The sequence below is a fragment of the Anoplophora glabripennis genome, unplaced genomic scaffold (genome assembly GCF_000390285.2).
Source record: "Anoplophora glabripennis isolate ALB-LARVAE unplaced genomic scaffold, Agla_2.0 scaffold453, whole genome shotgun sequence".
Classification (NCBI taxonomy): domain Eukaryota; kingdom Metazoa; phylum Arthropoda; class Insecta; order Coleoptera; family Cerambycidae; genus Anoplophora; species Anoplophora glabripennis.
The window spans coordinates 66088-84914 of NW_019416543.1; the positions used below are offsets into that span (position 1 = coordinate 66088).

General features: G+C 33.0%; 1 protein-coding gene across 1 annotated transcript in view; it reads left to right on the forward strand.

Moving 5' to 3' along the window:
- The window catches only part of LOC108909229 (dynein heavy chain 6, axonemal), a 110894-nt gene that overhangs the window by 52346 nt on the left and 39721 nt on the right, over window positions 1-18827 (forward strand). The window contains exons 25-34 of the mRNA XM_018713489.1: window positions 1131-1316; window positions 3883-4079; window positions 5132-5318; window positions 5377-5600; window positions 6675-6886; window positions 6940-7195; window positions 7317-7509; window positions 10772-11251; window positions 14142-14332; window positions 14385-14741. Coding sequence (XP_018569005.1) covers window positions 1131-1316; window positions 3883-4079; window positions 5132-5318; window positions 5377-5600; window positions 6675-6886; window positions 6940-7195; window positions 7317-7509; window positions 10772-11251; window positions 14142-14332; window positions 14385-14741 — 2483 coding nt within the window. The remainder of the gene's footprint in view (window positions 1-1130; window positions 1317-3882; window positions 4080-5131; window positions 5319-5376; window positions 5601-6674; window positions 6887-6939; window positions 7196-7316; window positions 7510-10771; window positions 11252-14141; window positions 14333-14384; window positions 14742-18827) is intronic.

Sequence of the window (18827 nt, forward strand, 5' to 3'; positions counted from 1 at the left end):
TACGATTTTGTGAACACTCTGTATGACAATTATTATAAACACTTCAGAATTTACGGTGAACCTAGTACAATATGTGTGAGGATTGCTTAGATTGTATTTAAAAAAAACGAGTATATCAGCAAGGATCAAGTGTAACGCCGAAAATACCATTTGTCATATTAAAATATTAGTATCTGGGAAACGACTCATTTTTGGAACATAGTATCTATTACGAAAAAGTTGCATAATTCCATGTAAAATACAGGGAGTCCCATTAAAAAAATACAACTTTGGTCAGCCCTCCGAAAACGAATCATCCTGAATACGTCAAATTATTTTTAAAATGTGTATTTCTTGTCCCCCTCCCTCAGCTGAACCTATTTTGAAATATTTTGCTTCAATCATATTCTAGTTATAAATTAACGTTGCCACAGCGTTGACTCACCCTGTACAATTTTGCTCCAATTACCTAACAGAGGCAGTAATATTATTGTATTAATTATATCCAATTTTGCACAACAGTTTTTGACTCATCAAATTCATATCAGAATGACCAAATTTTATTTTGGGTGATAAATTTTGAATGAAATTATTCATTATCACTTTGCTTCCAGCATTTTTTGATTTTTTTTTTACATCTTAGTTAATTAGTAGATAGGGGACCGCCTAGCCGGGTGTCTTGGCCGAAGGATTTCGATCTGCCGAGGCAAGCATCACGGACGCAGGCTGGAATTTGGATGGGTGACCTAAGGCAGGCTCGGGGACGTGGCTGTGGCAACCTACCAGAGACCTGGGTCGCCCAACATTTGCTGCATGCGTGTGGTCCCCTATAAATGGTAATGAGAACAGAGCAAAGAAAATCTCTGTAACTCAAGACCATACATAAACTGTACAAGGCTTTGCCACCAAGCCACCCGTGTAATAAATAGGATGGTTTGAAGAAAAGTACTCGAGTAATGAAGGAGGGTGTACAAGGGGCCTAATAAGGCCTAAGTGCCGCGGTGGAAAAACAATTCCACCACCTTCCGACATACATACATAATTACTTACTTAAATTTTTAACAATAATTGTTAAAAAAAATTCCAGCCGTTGGCAAAAATGTCTAAGCGTCTGTATTATGAAATTACTAAAATATTTGTATAATTTTTAGACTTTGAATAAAACGCTGACCAAAATGCATACTGATGGAGTCGAAGGTCCTTACTTCAAACCAGTTCGAACATATATTATGAACCCTAAGGCTGTTACAGCCGGTGAACTGTATGGTGAAGTAAATCCGTTTACTTTGGAATGGAGAGATGGCTTGATGGGAATTATGATGAGAACTGCAGTTACGGTAAGTCATTTCGTTTGCTCTTTAAATCAATTTTTTAATTATTTTATGAGGGTAGTGAATTTATAATTTCTGAAATATTCATAAATAGGTACAATAATCTCAAGAGAAATCAAAATATATAAGTGTCCCAGAATAAAGTGTACAACGGAAGACCACAGATTCGTGGACAAAATAGACAGATCTAGGCTAATTCACCTATATCCGAAATCGCTTTTGTAAATAACTCGAATACTTATTGATCGATTTTGATAATCTTTGGGGTGTAGACTTTTGCTTTCAATCTACACATTTTGGTGTTAAACAAAATTGATTTATGGCGTTTATATCTGTTCATAACCTTTTCCTCTTTCGGGCTATAATGACAACTATTTTTTATTTGATAGGTGATACCTTTTGGATGTTTTTGGGCCTCTTGTAGAATGTTGATTAGAGCGGTTTGGGTACAAAAAAATATTTTTCAAATGTCTACATTATCTTAGCACCCATATTACAATACTTAAGTGCTAGTAGGCACTGATTTTGTAAGTTGACTGTAATTTTAGTTTGATCTTTAAGTCATAGTACCTGCCAATACTTAAAAGTGTTTACTACGATAAGATATACCACATGTTACTTCAATATGGATACACACATACAACGAATTATTTACAACATACCTAATTTTATAGAGATAATTAGTAAAAACAAATACAATAAAAAATGCTGGAGATAAAAGTAATACAGTTGATGTTATTAGATTTAGTACAACTTATTATAAAAACTGTTCAAAATGACCACCGTTGTTTCTACAATATAGGTTAAATCGGCGAAGAAAGTTAAAGGATACTTTGCAGTTCTTGAGGGCAATTTTTTAAAATATTTATGGCAATTTGGATATGTCCCCACAACTCTTCTTCACTGTTAGATGTAGGAGCATACACTGTTGTTTTCAAAGTACCCCAAAAATAATAGTCGCAAGGTGTTAAGTCTGATGAACTAACAGGCCAGTTAACAGGAACATTATCTACTCTACCGATCCATTGCCGAGGGAATCTTTGGTTCAGATACTGCCAGACATTGACAGTGAAATGTGGTGGAGCTCCATCATGCATAAACAACATGTTAGCTCTGAGTAATAACGGCACACCTTCCAATAAATAACTCGGGTAAAGTGTTTTGCAAAAATTCTAAACAAAATTCGCCATTCAGTCTATTGGGTAGAATAACAGGGTTAATATTAATGCTATCAGTGCGTTGTGTTTGATTGTTTTTTCTAATTTTTTGAATAAAATTACGCACGTAAATAATTCTAATTCGTCGTATGTCTGTGTATCCAAATCGAAAAATGAAGTAACAGGTGGTATATCTCATCGTCGTAAACACTCACTCACTCACTAAGAATTAGGTACAATAAGTTAAAGAGCAGATTGAAATTACAGTCAACCTACAAAATCAGTGCCTACTAACACTTTGTTAACTACCATAATATGGGTGGCACGATAATGTAGAAATTTAAAAAATATTTTTTTGTACCCAAACCGCTCATTTAATCAAAATTCTACAAGGGGCCCAAAAACTTCCAAATCGTATCACCTATCAGAAAAAAAATAGTTGTCATTATTGCCCGAAAGAGGAAAAAGTTATAAACGGATATTATCACCATACAACAATTTTGTAGGAGTTGCAGGTTTTAAAAAACACTCTGTATAACACCAAAATGTGTAGATTGAAAGCAAAAGTCCACACTCCAAAAATAATCAAAATCGATTAATACGTATTCGAGTTATTTACAAAATTCAAAAAATTTTCACGAACTTAGGCCATCAAGTGGCTAAATGAAGCGATTTCAGTGAATTAGCCTAAATCTGCCTAGTCCACGAATCTGTGGTCCGCCGTTGTACACGTTATTCTGGGACACTCTGTATAAATATAGCCAGTATTCTTTAGAAATTAAAAAAATATATATTTCTGAATTACTCATTTATGATAGAGCTTTAGAAATATACGGAGGATATTTTATAATCCATTTGAGAATAGAGGAATACATTTTTATTTACTTTTACTACATTTTTGGAAAATGTAATCTATAATATTGCAAAAACTGTTATTTAGATTTACTTAAAATGTCACAGAAAAACAAACAAATGTTTCTGTAAACATTGCGTAACCCTCTAACTGACCTTTTTGGTGAAAAAGATTATTTATTGAACATTTTTTCATTTCAGTGTGGCAAAATACTCAGTTAAATAAAAAAAATTATTACGCTTTTGTCTTAGAATATTTTACCGATATCTTAATGTCCTGTAGAAAAACATGTTGGTTGTCACCTTTGTATAAGAAAATAAATGATTATTAGTTTGAGATACTTATTATTTTTATCAAGGAAGAATTTTTTTAAATAGAAATATTAATCTTATTTGATAAGGGTTGTGGAGTTAACAAAAAATTTCCATTTTTTTCCAAAAACCACCACAATCTAGTTCCGAAAAACCGATGTTTGTATAGTAGAGTACAAAGTACGCACACATCTTATTTAACGTTTAACCTTCTGAAATTTTGAGCAAACTATCGATTACAACATTTTCAGTGGCCAAATGATGATCATCAGTGGATCATATGCGATGGTCCGGTGGATGCTGTATGGATAGAAAATCTGAACACCGTTTTAGATGACAATAAAATGTTATGCCTGGCCAATTCTGAAAGAATTAAATTAACGCCTTGGGTTCACATGGTTTTCGAGGTACAGGATCTCTCCCAAGCTTCGCCAGCAACTGTTAGCAGGTACAGGCTTTTAAGATGACAGACTCAAAAACTAAAGTGTAAAAAAACAAGTGCTCGATCTAAAATATAATCTTTTTGAGGCGTAATCGTAGGAAAATTGCGGCGCCAGCTACTACAGCCTCTGTTCAAATTCAATTTTATAATTAAACTAGGTTGACCCGGCAAACGTTGTTTTGCCGTATAAATTAATCCTAGGATTATTTTAGTAGATTTTTCATAAAGAAATTTCACTTCTACCATCTACATTATATTTAGTGTTATTCAGTGTATATCGTGTATATTTTTTTTATTAACAGTAATAGTAAATGTCATTATTACGGTTGATGCACAAACAATAATAATAATGGCCGAAAACTGTAGGGAGTGAGAAACGGCTCATTGTGTGAGAGAGATCTCATCCCTACTCCGTGCTGTTTACTGGGTCAGAAGTGACACCGGTCGACGCCTGGCGGGGATAAAAAAAATGATCAAGTGATAATTGATCAGTTATCGACCGGGGTTGAAAATTATTGAATTACTAATATCGCTATTAAAAAATAAGGGTTGATGGTAGAAGGGTGAAAATTTAGGATTGTATGTATTTTTTAAGGCCACATCATAAAAAAATAAAAAAATAAAATTTTGTCCAAAAAACAACAAAAAAAAATTTTGGGGTGGACCACCCTTAACATTTAGGGGTATGAAAAATAGATGGTCATCATAATCGGTCCAGCCGTTTCGGAGGAGTACGGGAACGAACATTGTGACACGAGAATTTTATATATAAGATTTATACAAAAAATGTGCCAGTCTGAAAGAAAAGTTGTAGAGTATTTTTAAAAACACATTATTAATTAAGAGTATTATTATGGGCCAAAAAAAGCAATAGCAAATAGTTTGTACATAAAAATAACTTGTAGCTTCGGTATTATGTATTCTTAAGTTAAATTGAAAAAGAGTGTAAATGAAAAATGTCCTAGACAGCGAGTCCAATTATTATCGCCCAAAGAACATGCGATTAACATTTTGACCTATTTTTTTTAACACCCTATGTAAGTAATATGTTCTCATAGGTGTGGTATGGTGTATGTCGACTCGGAGGAACTGAAATGGCTTCCATATGTAAAGTCCTGGTTAGACGCATTTAGCGAAAGCCTATTGAACCAAGAAATGAAGGAGTTCCTGCTCACGCTTTTTGAATATGCCGTTGAAAAAGGTTTCATTTTCCTAAAAAAGAATTGCGAATACTCCATACATCAGGTAAGATTAACATTGACTAAAAATTAACGATAAAAGGGATTACAAACAACGTTTCTAGGTTGAAGTTAGTAAAGCGAAAATGATATGCTCTTTGATAGAAAGCTATCTAACGATGCCCGGGGCGATGGAGAAAATCGGGGAGAAAAGCAAGGTTCGGTGTTTCTTGTGCCAAATTTTTATACTATCCTATGTTTGGGGAATTGGAGGGAATTTGCTTGCCGAAAGTGGAGAAAAGTTTGAGATATACGTGCGGGATCAATTTGATGATTATCCAGATGCAAGGTAAGTAATAATATTATACAGGGTGATTCAGAACTTATCCAAAAAAAATTTTGGATGTACAGGGGTCTCTTACAAATACAATTTTGTAAAGAAAAAATCAAAAAGGGCAGTTTGAAAATGATTTAAAAATACACTTCTGCACGGCACTGGAAACTGATCCACTGTAAAACAATGCAACCGGCATGGCGGCAAAGTGTAATAAAAACGGACAAAAACTTGAAAGAATTTCGCAAGGAAAGAAATAGATATAATTTTATAGCACCTATTTCATTCAATTCATTCATTTATTCAATTCAACTGCTTTTGTCGCTATTGTTATTATTAATTAATAAAATTAATTAGTGATTTTAAATAATAAAATAATTTGACATAGCTGATGTTACCACCGACATGTAAACACATTTGGATCCGTCTTACTCAGTTTAAACGAACTAACACAAATGTTGTCTTGCTTCACCATAACACAATTGTTCTCTTGCTTCACCATAAATTAAAACGATATCCATCATCTCCGAGTTGCTATACACGCAAGCCGTTTTTGACACTAACTACTAAAAAAACTATTGTAAACACTATCACAACGACGATTGTAATATCGAATTTCAGTATTCGGAGTCGCTGAGGCCAAGTGGCTCTTCATGAGTATACGAATGATGCTAGCGTTGTCCAGCGATGTAATGCTTGAAAGTACCTACTACAACTTCAATAATTTTTTTCTCGGAAACTATAAGGATTTTACAAAATTTTTTTTACGATATTGATTCCATTTCTCGTGCCGCATCTATTGTCAAATTTTTTGGATAAGTTGTGAATCACCCTGTATATGGGAAAACTTTTTATTAACTGATTTTAAAATGTTTATATGCCAATCGTTTATATTTAAAAATTGATACAAAATGACGTACATAACGGAAATTATTTGAAAAAAAGGACCGAAAACCATTTATTTTCAGTTTTACACTAATTTTCAGTCTTCAGTATATTTTTTAAATATAGGTATTGTATATACAAAAGGTGCCTCAAAATTATGAGCACATATCATTTTTAAGCAAAAATTATTTTTGTAATGTTTAGGTTGCCAGCTGGAAGTGATCTATGGTCTCTGTACATGGACACTCAAGGTAAAAAACTGGAACCTTGGCAAAGAATAATACCACAGTTTCAGTACGACAAAACCCTGCCCTTTTTTGAAATGTTGGTGCCGACAGTAGATACTGTCCGTTACGGATATATTATGGAAAGACTAATATACGTGAATCACCCGGTTATGCTCACTGGAGACACGGGTATATTCCGGAAATTACTCGAGTTGCAAAAATTGTTTTTGTTACCTTTTTAGGTGTTGGTAAATCAATCGTAGCGAAAGATGCCCTAAATTCACTCGCCAGTACAAATAAATTTGTGCCGGCAACCATGAATTTCTCTGCACAAACCAGCAGTTTTAGAACTCAGGAGATAATCGAATTAAAACTGGAGAAGAAAAAGAAAACGTTACTTGGTGCTCCGATGGGGAAAAAAGTAATTATTTTTGTTGACGACGTCAATATGCCCAAGCTTGAGACCTACGGGGCACAACCCCCCATTGAACTTTTAAGGTAAATGTAACTTCCTTATTCAATTACGTAATATTTCTCATCAATATTCTCGAATTCAGTATATTTATATCTTTGTTTTTCTTTTTAATTGGTAAAATATAATAATTTTATTAATTTGCAGACAATTGTTGGACTTTGGTGGACTATTCGATCGGGAGAAACTCTTCTGGAAAGAAATAAAGGATGTTGTAATATCTGTTGCTTGTGCTCCTCCTGGAGGTGGAAGAAATCCTCTTACTCCGAGATTCGTTCGCCATTTTGGAATGCTGCTTATTCCTCCTCCCAACGAATTTTCACTTAAAGCCATATTCAAAGTAAGTCCAACCTCAGTAGGTATACAGGGTGTTTTTAAATGAAGTAGAAAAAATAGTACCAGTGTACAGAATGTAGAGCAAAAATAAGAGGATTGAAGTAAATATACCTTATATGAAACTTGCACCCCTGAGGCGATATATCCTCTTAAAGGAGGGGGTTGAAATTCACATTTTAATTTTTTTTTTTAACATGAGGAATGCTAGAGACACCAAACTTGGTATGAGCATCCTATTAATAAAGAGTCAACTTTTCAATATTTATTCGATCATTGACATATTTTATAAAGGAGTGAAACATGAACCCCCATTGCAATATTTTATTAAGAAATTTTTCATATGAAGCAAATTATTTATTTAATAGTAAAAAAATTTGTAAAAATAAAGTAGGCGGATGTCATAACAAATAAATTGTTAATTATCATATTAATAAATTTACACTTTATGTCAACAAATAATTAGTACCAATTGATTAATTTATTATCAGAATAATTATGACAAATAATATTTATACCAATGACGAATATGTCGACATGCTCCAAGTGTTTTTCGAATCTAGAAAAAAATTAACGCTGCAGTAGTAAGATTATACCACCAAAGATTTCCAAACCGACCGATTCGTCATAGACAAATATTGTCCTCGGTGGAAAGAAGGCTTCGCGAAACTGGTAAAATTCAGCCCAATCGTGACGGTGCCGGAAGAGGCGTAATGTCCGAACTGTTGAAACTGAGGAAGCTATACTGGAACATCTAGAACAAGACTGTGATACAAGCACAAGACAGGTGACCAGGCAACTGCAAGTATCTCACAGTCTTGTGTGGAATGTAGTTCATGAAAATCTTTTATACCCTTTTCACCATCAACCCGTGCAAGAATTGAATGACCCTGATTTACCTAACCGCGTGAATTTTTGTCAATGGTACATTAATATTTCCAGGCACGACTTAAATTTCCTAATGAATATACTTTTCACCGATGAAGCAAATTTTCCTAGAGTAGGTGCAGTAAACCTTCATAATGTTCATTCATGGTCGGAAGAAAATACTCATGAAATATTTGTTTCAAGATGTCAACATAATTTCGGTTTAAACGTTTGGATGGGAATTGTAGGAAATACTATAGTAGATCATTTTATTCTTCCACACAGGCTTGAAGCGGCCGAGTATCTTAGATTTTTTAACGAAAATCTTGCAACATTACTTGATGCGCCCCTCGCTACACGTCAGGTGATGTGGTATATGCACGATGGGGCGCCTGCACATAGTGCACTTGCCATTAGAGAATGGTTAAATTTAAATTACCCGAATCGCTGGATTGGTTGTGGTCGTGATGCCCCTGTTTGTTGGCCTGCACGTTCACGTGACCTAACGCCTATGGATTTCTTTTTGTGGGGACACATAAAAAGTATTGTTTATGCCACTCCTTAGAAGAACTACGCTTAAGAATATTTCAGGTAGTAGATGACCTTCGCAATAACCAAGAACTGTTTGTGAGAGTGCATAACTTCAACAGAAGTATTAGGTTATGCTTGCAGCAAAATGGAAATTATTTCGAGAATATTCTTTAAATTTAATTTTGCATTTCTTGTTTTTCGTTTATATTAAATTTTATTTCAGATAAATAACTTTACGTACGACTACTGTAAGTAGTACAAAAACTCACTGTCTGCGATCAATGTAAGATTCCTATTACGTACGGTAAAAAAAACGCACAGTTTTCCTAGCGACTGCCTAGCAACGACCAATACAATACTGTTTGTATTGACCGTTGCTAGGCGGTTACTAGGAAAACTGTACGATTTTTTTACCAAGCTGTGCGATTTTTTTACCGTACAACGTAATAGGAATCTTGCATTGATCGCAGACGGTATGTTTTTAAGTATTTAAAGTAGTGGTCGTAGGTAAAGTATAGTACGTAATACGTGATGTAATGCAATTACGCACTCATAGAATTACGCACTCGTCGCTACGCGGCGTCGTGCGTAACTTTTCCATTCGTGCGTAAAATGCTTTTTACAACACTTATTACGTAATATACTATTACCTACGACCACTGTTGTAAATATTTAAAAGCACACCGTCTGCGATCAATGTAAGATTCCTATTACGTACGGTAAAAAAATCGCACAGTTTTCCTAGCAACCGCCTAGCAACGGTCAATACAATACTGTTTGTATTGATCGTTGCTAGGCGGTTGCTAGGAAAACTGTACGATTTTTTACCAAGCTGTGCGATTTTTTTACCGTACGTAAAATAGGAATCTTACATTGATCGCAGACGGTGTGTTTTTAGTGGTCGTAGGTAAAGTATAGTACGTAATACGTGGTGTAATGCAATTACGCACTCATAGAATTACTTTTCCATCCGTGCGTAAAATGCTTTTTACAACACTTATTACGTAATATACTATTACCTAATACATGTCCTGTAGTCATAAGTTATCAAACATTTTCATTAATTAATAGCAAATGATTTTTAATGTTATTATTAAATTACCAGCTTATTGACAGAAAGTGTCAATTTATGAATATGAAAAATAATAATTTATTTGTTATGACATCCTCCTACTTTATTTTTATAAATTTTCGCAATTACCTCTTTAGTGAACGATGACGTATCGAATTTTTTTACTAGAAAACTATCGGTTTTATCGAAAAATTAAAAGAAGTAAAAAAGTTGCGCAATAAATTAGTCTTCCCAATAAATATTCTTAAATAAATAATTTGCGACATATAAAAAATTTCTAATAAAAATAATAATCTTTATTTGAAAATAGGAAACATCCTAATATACAAAAATGTTTTATTGTCAACAATTCTGACTCCATATAACTTTTTATAATGCAATAAAATTAAAATATTGCAATGAGGTTGACTATTTCACTCCTTTATAAAATACGCCAATGATCGAACAAATATTGAAAAGTTGTCTCTTTATTAGTAGGATGCTCATACCAAGTTTCGTGTCTCTAGCATTCCTCATGTTAAATAAAAAAATTAAAATGTGAATTTCAATCCCCTCTTTTAAGAGGGTATATCGCCTCAAAGGTGCAACTTTCATATAAGGTATTTTTACTTCAATCCTCTTATTTTTGGCTCTACATTCACTGGTACCATTTTTGCTACTTCATTTAAAAACACCCTGTATTTTAATTTTTGGCAAATATTAATTCCCAAAAAAACAGAAGAATTTAGATATTAGCATTTTATAAAATCGATCAACATAAATTAAAAAGTTAAGTTAAATACCGCTTCATTTTTTCCAGGCTATTTTAAAAGGTTTCTTATTCGACTTCTCCAACGACGTGCGCGATTTAGGTGACTATATGGTCAATGCAGCTGTGGAGATATATCAAAGAATTGCCGAAGACCTATTACCGACCCCAGCGAAGTCCCATTATGTGTTTAACCTCAGGGACTTATCCAAATGCATCCAGGGAGTCACGCAGGCCGATTCCGGCACCATGAGGGAGGAAGCCTCGATGCTGAGACTCTTCTATCACGAATGTTTGAGAGTTTTCCACGATCGCCTCATCAACGTAGAGGATAAATCTTATTTTTACTTTTTGATGAAAGAGATATGTACGCGCAATTTTGGCACCAGCGTCGTTACTTTACCCGATGAGTCCGTGATACGAAATCCGCCTTTTCTGTTATTCGGAGATTTTATGCAATTTGGGGCGGACAAGGAGAATCGGTTGTACGAAGAACTGAGGAATATCGATAAAGTTAGAAACATTTTACAGGTAATTTTGTTCTTATAACTGTTAGTCCAGGCGATATCTGTTTTAAATATATAATACTTGGGTAAAACGCATATGATCGAAGATTTTTGCTTTAACGGCTCCTAAATAACATCAGAAATGATAATTTTTAATTTTTTTCTTGAATCTCTCGTCGACAACTTAGCAACTATTCATTTTAGACAAAAATGGAAGAGGAAAAAAGTTTTGTAATTAAATTTTGAACAAGATAGAGTTAGTTGCAATTCGAAAAGATAATTATTGTTATTGCAAAAATCGGAAAAATCATTTAAAAAATTGCAAAAAATGCTAGTTTATTTGTCAATTTTTTTCAGACACTTGAATAATACCTAGGATCTTCATGCTTTTCCCAATTAAACTTCTTAGTGCCTAGAATCATCACACCAAATTTTACATAATAATTGTTTAAAATTTTTTTTTAAATTAAAAAATTATCAAAATCAAATTTTTAAAAATTTAAAGCCTTTGCATACTTGAAAATTTCATCACAAAAAGAAGAGCTCTCAAGCTTTAAAATGCTTTTTGAAAAATTCAAATCGGACGATTAGATGAGCCGTGGTGATTGTTTAAACATTTGCGCAATTTTCACTCATAAACAATTGCAATAATTTAATGTTTTTTTAATTTTTTTTTATTTTAAAATATGGTTTGAGAGTACTCGGAAAGACGAGTATTTAAAAAAAAAACGATGATCCGCCTATTATTTTCGGAGTTATAGCCCGTTAAAGTTAACCCTTATTTACAGCAAAACTATAAGAGAATAAGGGCTGTTTTTTGAACTAATAGGTTTGTCATTCCGAGTACTTTCCAGATATAAATTTTCATTATTTGCAATCACGGGCGTCCCATTTAAAATGTCACTCAAAGATTCAAGACCGCGTGAAATCAATGGGGTATCAGTGGTGGGGGGAGGAAACACAGCTACTCCGATCTGAATTCTCGAGTTCAAAACTGCGACGCTCGGAAAAATTTCAATTATCTCAGCTTCTAATGGACCAATTTCGATGATTTTTTTCTAAATCGATGTCTCGAAACTTATAAAATTCAATTATCAACTACATTTTATTATTAATTATTGGACTTTTGACATGCCTATAAATAGTTACTTTAAAAAATGATTTGTTTAAATATTATAAAATTGTTTAAACAATAATTATTTAAATAAACAACTGAAAATTGGTATTAATTTTTAGTTGTACGATAAATTTCTAAAAATCTTTCAAAAATTATTACTCACATAAATTGTGAATAATTATAATTTTAATTTTTTCGTTTACTAATATTTATCTAAAATTTATTTTTTATTTATATAAAAAAGTATAAGAATCTTTTGGATACTTCAATAAACACTACACACTTTTCATGATTTTTCAAATTTTAAAGTATTTATTTCAATTTTTATTTACATTTAATCTAATCTAATTCTTTTACTAGTTGGTGATTTTTCACATGCCTCATCAGTATTGTCACAATCTATTTCGTCGTCGATTTCCTTGTCCTGTAACTGCAAAATATCATTTTCTAACGACTCTGAGATCTGATTGTCGAGTTCACTTGCACTTTCTTCTGACATGTCTTTTTCAAAATCGATTTCGAACTCATCTACTTCCACATTGCCCTTGGCAATGGATGCAATACTCAGAGCATTTTTGAACTCGAGAATTCAGATAGAAGTAGCTGTGTGTTTGCTCCCCCCACCACTGATATTTCATTGATTTTACGCGGTCTTGAATATCTTTGAGTGACATTTTAAATAGGACACCCGTGTTTGCAAATTTTGAAAATTTATATCTGGAAAGTACTCGGAATGACAAACCTATTAGTTCTAAAAACAGCCCTTAGACCCTTATAGTTTTGCTGTAAATAAGGGTTAACTTTAACGGGCTATAACTCCGAAAATAATGGGCGGATCATCAGATTTTTTTTAAATACTTGTCTTTCCGAGTACTTTCAAACCATATTTTAAAATTAAAAAAAAAAAAATTGAAAAAAACATTAAATTATTGCAATTGTTTATAAGCGTGAAAATTGCGAAAATGTTTAAACAATCACCACGGCTCACCTAATCGTCCGATTTGAATTTTTCAAAAATCATTTTAAAGCTTAACAGCTCTTCTTTTTGTGGTAAAATTTTCAAGTATTCAAAGGATTTAGATTTTTATAAATTTGATTTTGAAAATTTTTCAATTTAAAAAAAAATTAAACAATTATGTAAAAACTATCGAACCGAATTGGATGAAATTTGGTGTGATGATTATATGCACTAAGAAGTTTAATTGGGAAAAGTATGAAGATCCCAGGTATTATTCAAGTGTCTGAAAAAAATTGACAAATAAACTAGCATTTTTTGCAATTTTTTAAATGATTTTTCCGATTTTTGCAACAACAATAATTATTTTTTCGAATTGCAACAACTCTATCTCGATCAAAATTTAATTACAAAACTTTTTTCTTCTTCCATTTTTGTTAAAAATGAATATAATTTTTTTGCTATTTTTCTATACTTTTTTGCAATAACAATTAAGCCCACTTTTTTTTTATTTGCATAGAAAAATTATCATTTCTGATGTTATTTAGAAGCCGTTAAAGCAAAAATCTCCGATCATATGCGTTGTACCCAACACGAAACAGATACCGCCTGGACTATGTGTGAAAATATAGTGTCGCAAAAATATTGAAGTTTATCAAAGAAGTATTTTATATTTAAAAAAATAAGTTTAGTAATAACTCGTGTGCCGCATGAATGTGGGGTTTTTAAAAATAAAAATAAGTTGGTTAAAAACAAGCTCTATCCATCTTGAAATCCATCCTGATTTTGTATGACTAAAAAATTCCAATTATTTATTATCAACTGCATTTATGTAATATTCAGGATTATCTGGATGACTTCAACCTGTTAACTTCAAAGGAAATGAAGCTCATCTTTTTCATGATGGCAATTGAGCACTGTATACGGATTGCGAGGATACTAAGATCGGAAAGAGGTAACGCCTTACTCGTCGGAGTGGGAGGTATGGGAAAACAAAGTTTAACCAAACTAGCTTCCCATCTCAACGCTTACAAGTAAATATGTTTCCTTTTCCACGACGGTGACCTCTACAGAATCTTTTTTTAGATGTTTCCAAATAGAACTGACCAGAAATTACGACCACAGCTCCTTCTTCGAGGATCTGAGGAAGATGTACTTCAATGCTGGAGTAACATACGAGGACAGCGTTTTCCTGTTCACCGACACCCAGATTGTTCAGGAGGAGTTCTTGGAAGACATAAATAACTTGTTGAACTCGGGTGAAGTCCCCAACTTGTTTGAAGCTGACGAATACGAGAAGGTCATTATTGGAGTACGACCCGCTGTAAAAGAGGCTGGCCTGGATGAATCGAACCGCGATGGTATTTATAACTATTTCATCGGCAGAGTTAGAAGCAAACTTCACTTGGTCATCTGTATGAGCCCTGTGGGGGACGCCTTTAGGTATGTTTAAATTAATCCTAGGAACAGAATATGAAACAGAATTTAAAACTGTTTTAAATTTGATTCCAATTCAAATGCTAAAAATAATTTTGATTCGACTTTAAGTGGTCAAGTAATTTCACTTATTTTAATACCAAAGTAGTACATTTTTTCATTATTGAGTGTAATGAAAATTTCCATAAAAAATTAAGTAAACATAATGGAATAAAAAAATGACGATAAAACAAGAGAAATAAAATATTTGTAAACTTGTACTAATGGCTATCTGTTTGTTTCTATTTATCCAATAAGGGGATGCAGAAATATTGTAATGTATAAAAACACACCACAGAAATGAGACAACCCCCAAATCCAAAAGCCAAAGGCTTGTGCGGAAGGGGGCTACACTTGAAAAAACGCGGACAAACACCCATTATCCATCGACATTGTCAGTGCCGACACCGGGGATCGAACCCGGACCAGAGTAGGAAGCCTAGCCGAGAAATGCTTGCCACCGCACTCTCCACCGACTGCGCTACCGTGGCGATATCATGGCTGAATTTTGTTAATCTGCTCAAAATTACACAGGCCGACAAAATTTTACAAAAATCCAGAACCAGAGACCAGATCTAGTGTCCCTAAAGGATTTTGGTGCTTTGTTTATGAATCCCAGCTCAGAAATGGCCCATCACAATACGTTCTCGAGATATTCTAACCTAAAAGTGCAAAAATCACGTTTTTTCGCTATATTCGGGGTCAGATTACAAAGTGAATTATTTTTTTTTTTCTAAAATCGCGTTGAACCATCTCAAAGTACCACTCTTCTATGTGGACCTCAACTTTTTTGAAAATCTTTTTTCTCCATAGAGATATGATAGATTGAAGTTTAGTACTTCAGCGTTTTCGTTACAACATGGAAATAAACAAAATTTATCCAAAAACGAGATATAGAATACTTATATGTTTCTTGAGTCAGTGAATTTGAAAACACCGGCAAACCTGCTCCATAACCTCAATATTTCAAGATTTTCCAAACTAAAATTGCGAAAACACTACTATATGAAGAGATATTTATGTATACACGCTGTTCCATTCGCATGCTAAGCTCATGACAGGTTCATCATAATGCGCTATAACCTACGACACGTTAACCTAAATGCGCAATACCAGTGAGGGTTAAACCCACGGCAGGTTAACGTGAATGCGCAATAACCTGTGAGCGCTAAACCCGCGACAGGTAAACGTAAGTAAGCTATAACTTGCGACGCTAAACCCACTACAGGTAAACCTAAATGCGCAATAACCAGCGAGGACTAATCGCGATAATTTTTAAGATGCAAGCGCACCAAGCGGCGAAAGCAGTAAGCTCCGAAACAAGGTAATTTTGACGTTGCCGTTCGCGTTTACACATTCATTTGAACAACATTTGTCTTATTTGCCATTATTATTAGTAATTTTGTTATCAAACTGCGGTTATTTCACTTTTGTGTTATTTTATAGGTTTCAAATATTTCATAAATAAATTTTAAGGCAAGTATTTATGTCTACTTTATTTGTCTCTAGCATTACAATGTAATGTACATTTTATTAAGTTATAACTATGAACTTATCCGTTGTGGAATACATTTCCTATTTACATATATGCTAACGAAAACTTTTGTTGTATATTAGAAGGAGAGGCAGTTTTTTAGGCTGATCATGTGGTACTATATGGGAAAATTGAGCAAAGTTAATTTAAATTTAGAAATTTATATTATGTCTGCAGACTAGTGCCCTTACTTACTAACAACCCTCATGAAATTCAGGGAGCATTATCTACCGGCAATAATATTTTGAAAATTACTTCAATGGTTCAATGAAAACTTAATTCTGGATTTTTCTTGGACCACGAAGAGCAACCTTGAACTGAACAATAATAGTTTGACAGTTACTTCTTTCTATCCATAATTGCTGAAATTTTCCTCACGCTATTTTCTTAAAATAACAGTGTTCAAAAAATGAACACTAAATACAGTTTTAAATAAAATACAAAACAAAATGTCACAGTGAAGAAATATTTACCTTGTTTCGCTAGTATCACTTGTCACCGCCAGAGGGCGAGCTCTTAGCTGCATTCGCCAAAACCACAGAAGATAAAACAACCAGAATTATAAGTTGGCGTGGTGGGGGTATTCGCGCAGATCGGTGCACGCACCCCCCACTTTTGGTATAGGAACAAAGTGGCGTAGTTACAAAAGCATTTTAGCCATTTTATGAACCTGTTTGTCGTTTGTTATCCCGCGCGTTGAGCATTGGCGTCGTTTTACGTGATTTATTGTGTTGTGTAAATAAATGATTGTTCGAGTGTATTATTCTATAAGGTACTGTAAAATTAAGGACAAATTAAGTATTAGAAAATAAAAGACAATATAAAAACTATGAATTGTGGTGTTGAAAGGAAATATGGCGTTTCCTGATTTTGATTTACTTTTTTAAATGTTAGTTTACAACAATCTAAAACTCAAAATAAATTTAGTTTTTTTTTTAATTAATAATATGTTTTACAATTTAACTGTTTAATGTGATTCGTAAGAAATTAAAATTATAGTCTTAAATGCAAATACTGTTGGTAGCTAAATACCCTTGAAAGTCGCCCGAAACGATCGAAAGTACCCTTGGACCAGAGTCCTCCGCTCGCTGCTTCCCACACATTACTGCTCGACTCTGGCTTGAACGTACTTTCGATCGTTTCGGACAACTTCCAAGGGCATTTTTAGCATATTTCCCGTCACCCAGGCGAAAATTTGACGGAGTTATGAATTTTTGAAAAAAGGTATAATTTAGAGGTCTTTCCGGATTTTCTCTGTAAAATATATACCGATCGGGTCGCACAAAAAAACATTTTATAGGTTTTTTTATTCTCTACAAAAATGCTATTGAAACTAAGACGATTCCATCATTATTTTTCAAGATATTATAAAAAAAACAAAAAAAAAAATTATTTTTTTGCAGTTGTTATTGTTTAAAAAAAATTGGTCACAACTTTGCTGGGGAAGTCACTTGGGTTTTCATTTACTAAGTATTTTTCAAAAGGAAATACATGAAATTTGCTGTAATTAGTGTAAAAACAGCCTCTTTTTTTCGCTCTTTTGGTTGGCCTAGTTCTCCACACATCATACCCCGTGAAAATTCCGATTTCCAGCTGTCGGACTGAAAAAAGCGGCTTGAAATTTGTCGGACAATACTTTTTGACTGAATTAATTATTTACAATTTTACTAAAAATTACCTATGTAGTAATTGATTTTTAATACTCGTCATTTTGGCATGTTTGTGCCGGTAGACACGTCAATCACAGATTACCAAGAGATGACCAAGTGAACGTGTAATTGTAGTTCAAGAGACAGAGCTATATCATTTTACTCTCTCGCTCTTAATGTAAAACCTACGTAGATGGCGCGGTATGCCACATAGCGGAAATTTTGAAATATTCTTTAAATCCTATTACCAGTATACAAGATTTTCTGTAAAATTTTATATAAATATCAGGTTGGAAATATCTCAACCTACACTTTATACAAAAATTTGCATAAAATCTTGTGCAGTAACATGTAAGCATGTTTTTCTCTTTTTTAATTTTTTATTTAGACATGGTAAAAATAATACACTGAGTTATATTATTATCAATATATTTAACTTTTATATGTAGCTAAAAGATTTTTTTTTTCAAAATGCTTATCACAATGTCGTATATGTGCAGATATAATTTTTCCTGATATATCATACCAAGGGATTTTTGCCAGATTTTGGATCTAAAATATAATACAATAAATTATATATACTGACATATTAGACATACCTAAATAAGATATAAATATAATAAGTACTAACTACTCTTTTATATATTAGTGGTGGAATATATTTTTATTATGATTTGAGAGTTTTACGCTGTAGTAAATAATTAAATAATTATCATATTTTATAATTTATAACAGATAGATATTTTTTTTCAGTAGTTAAATTATCATATATTTTTCGATTACTGATGAGATTTTTTTTCGCATTTTATAGTAACAAGTTTACTTATATCATCAAGGAAAAATATACATATATGTATATTTGTCAAAATA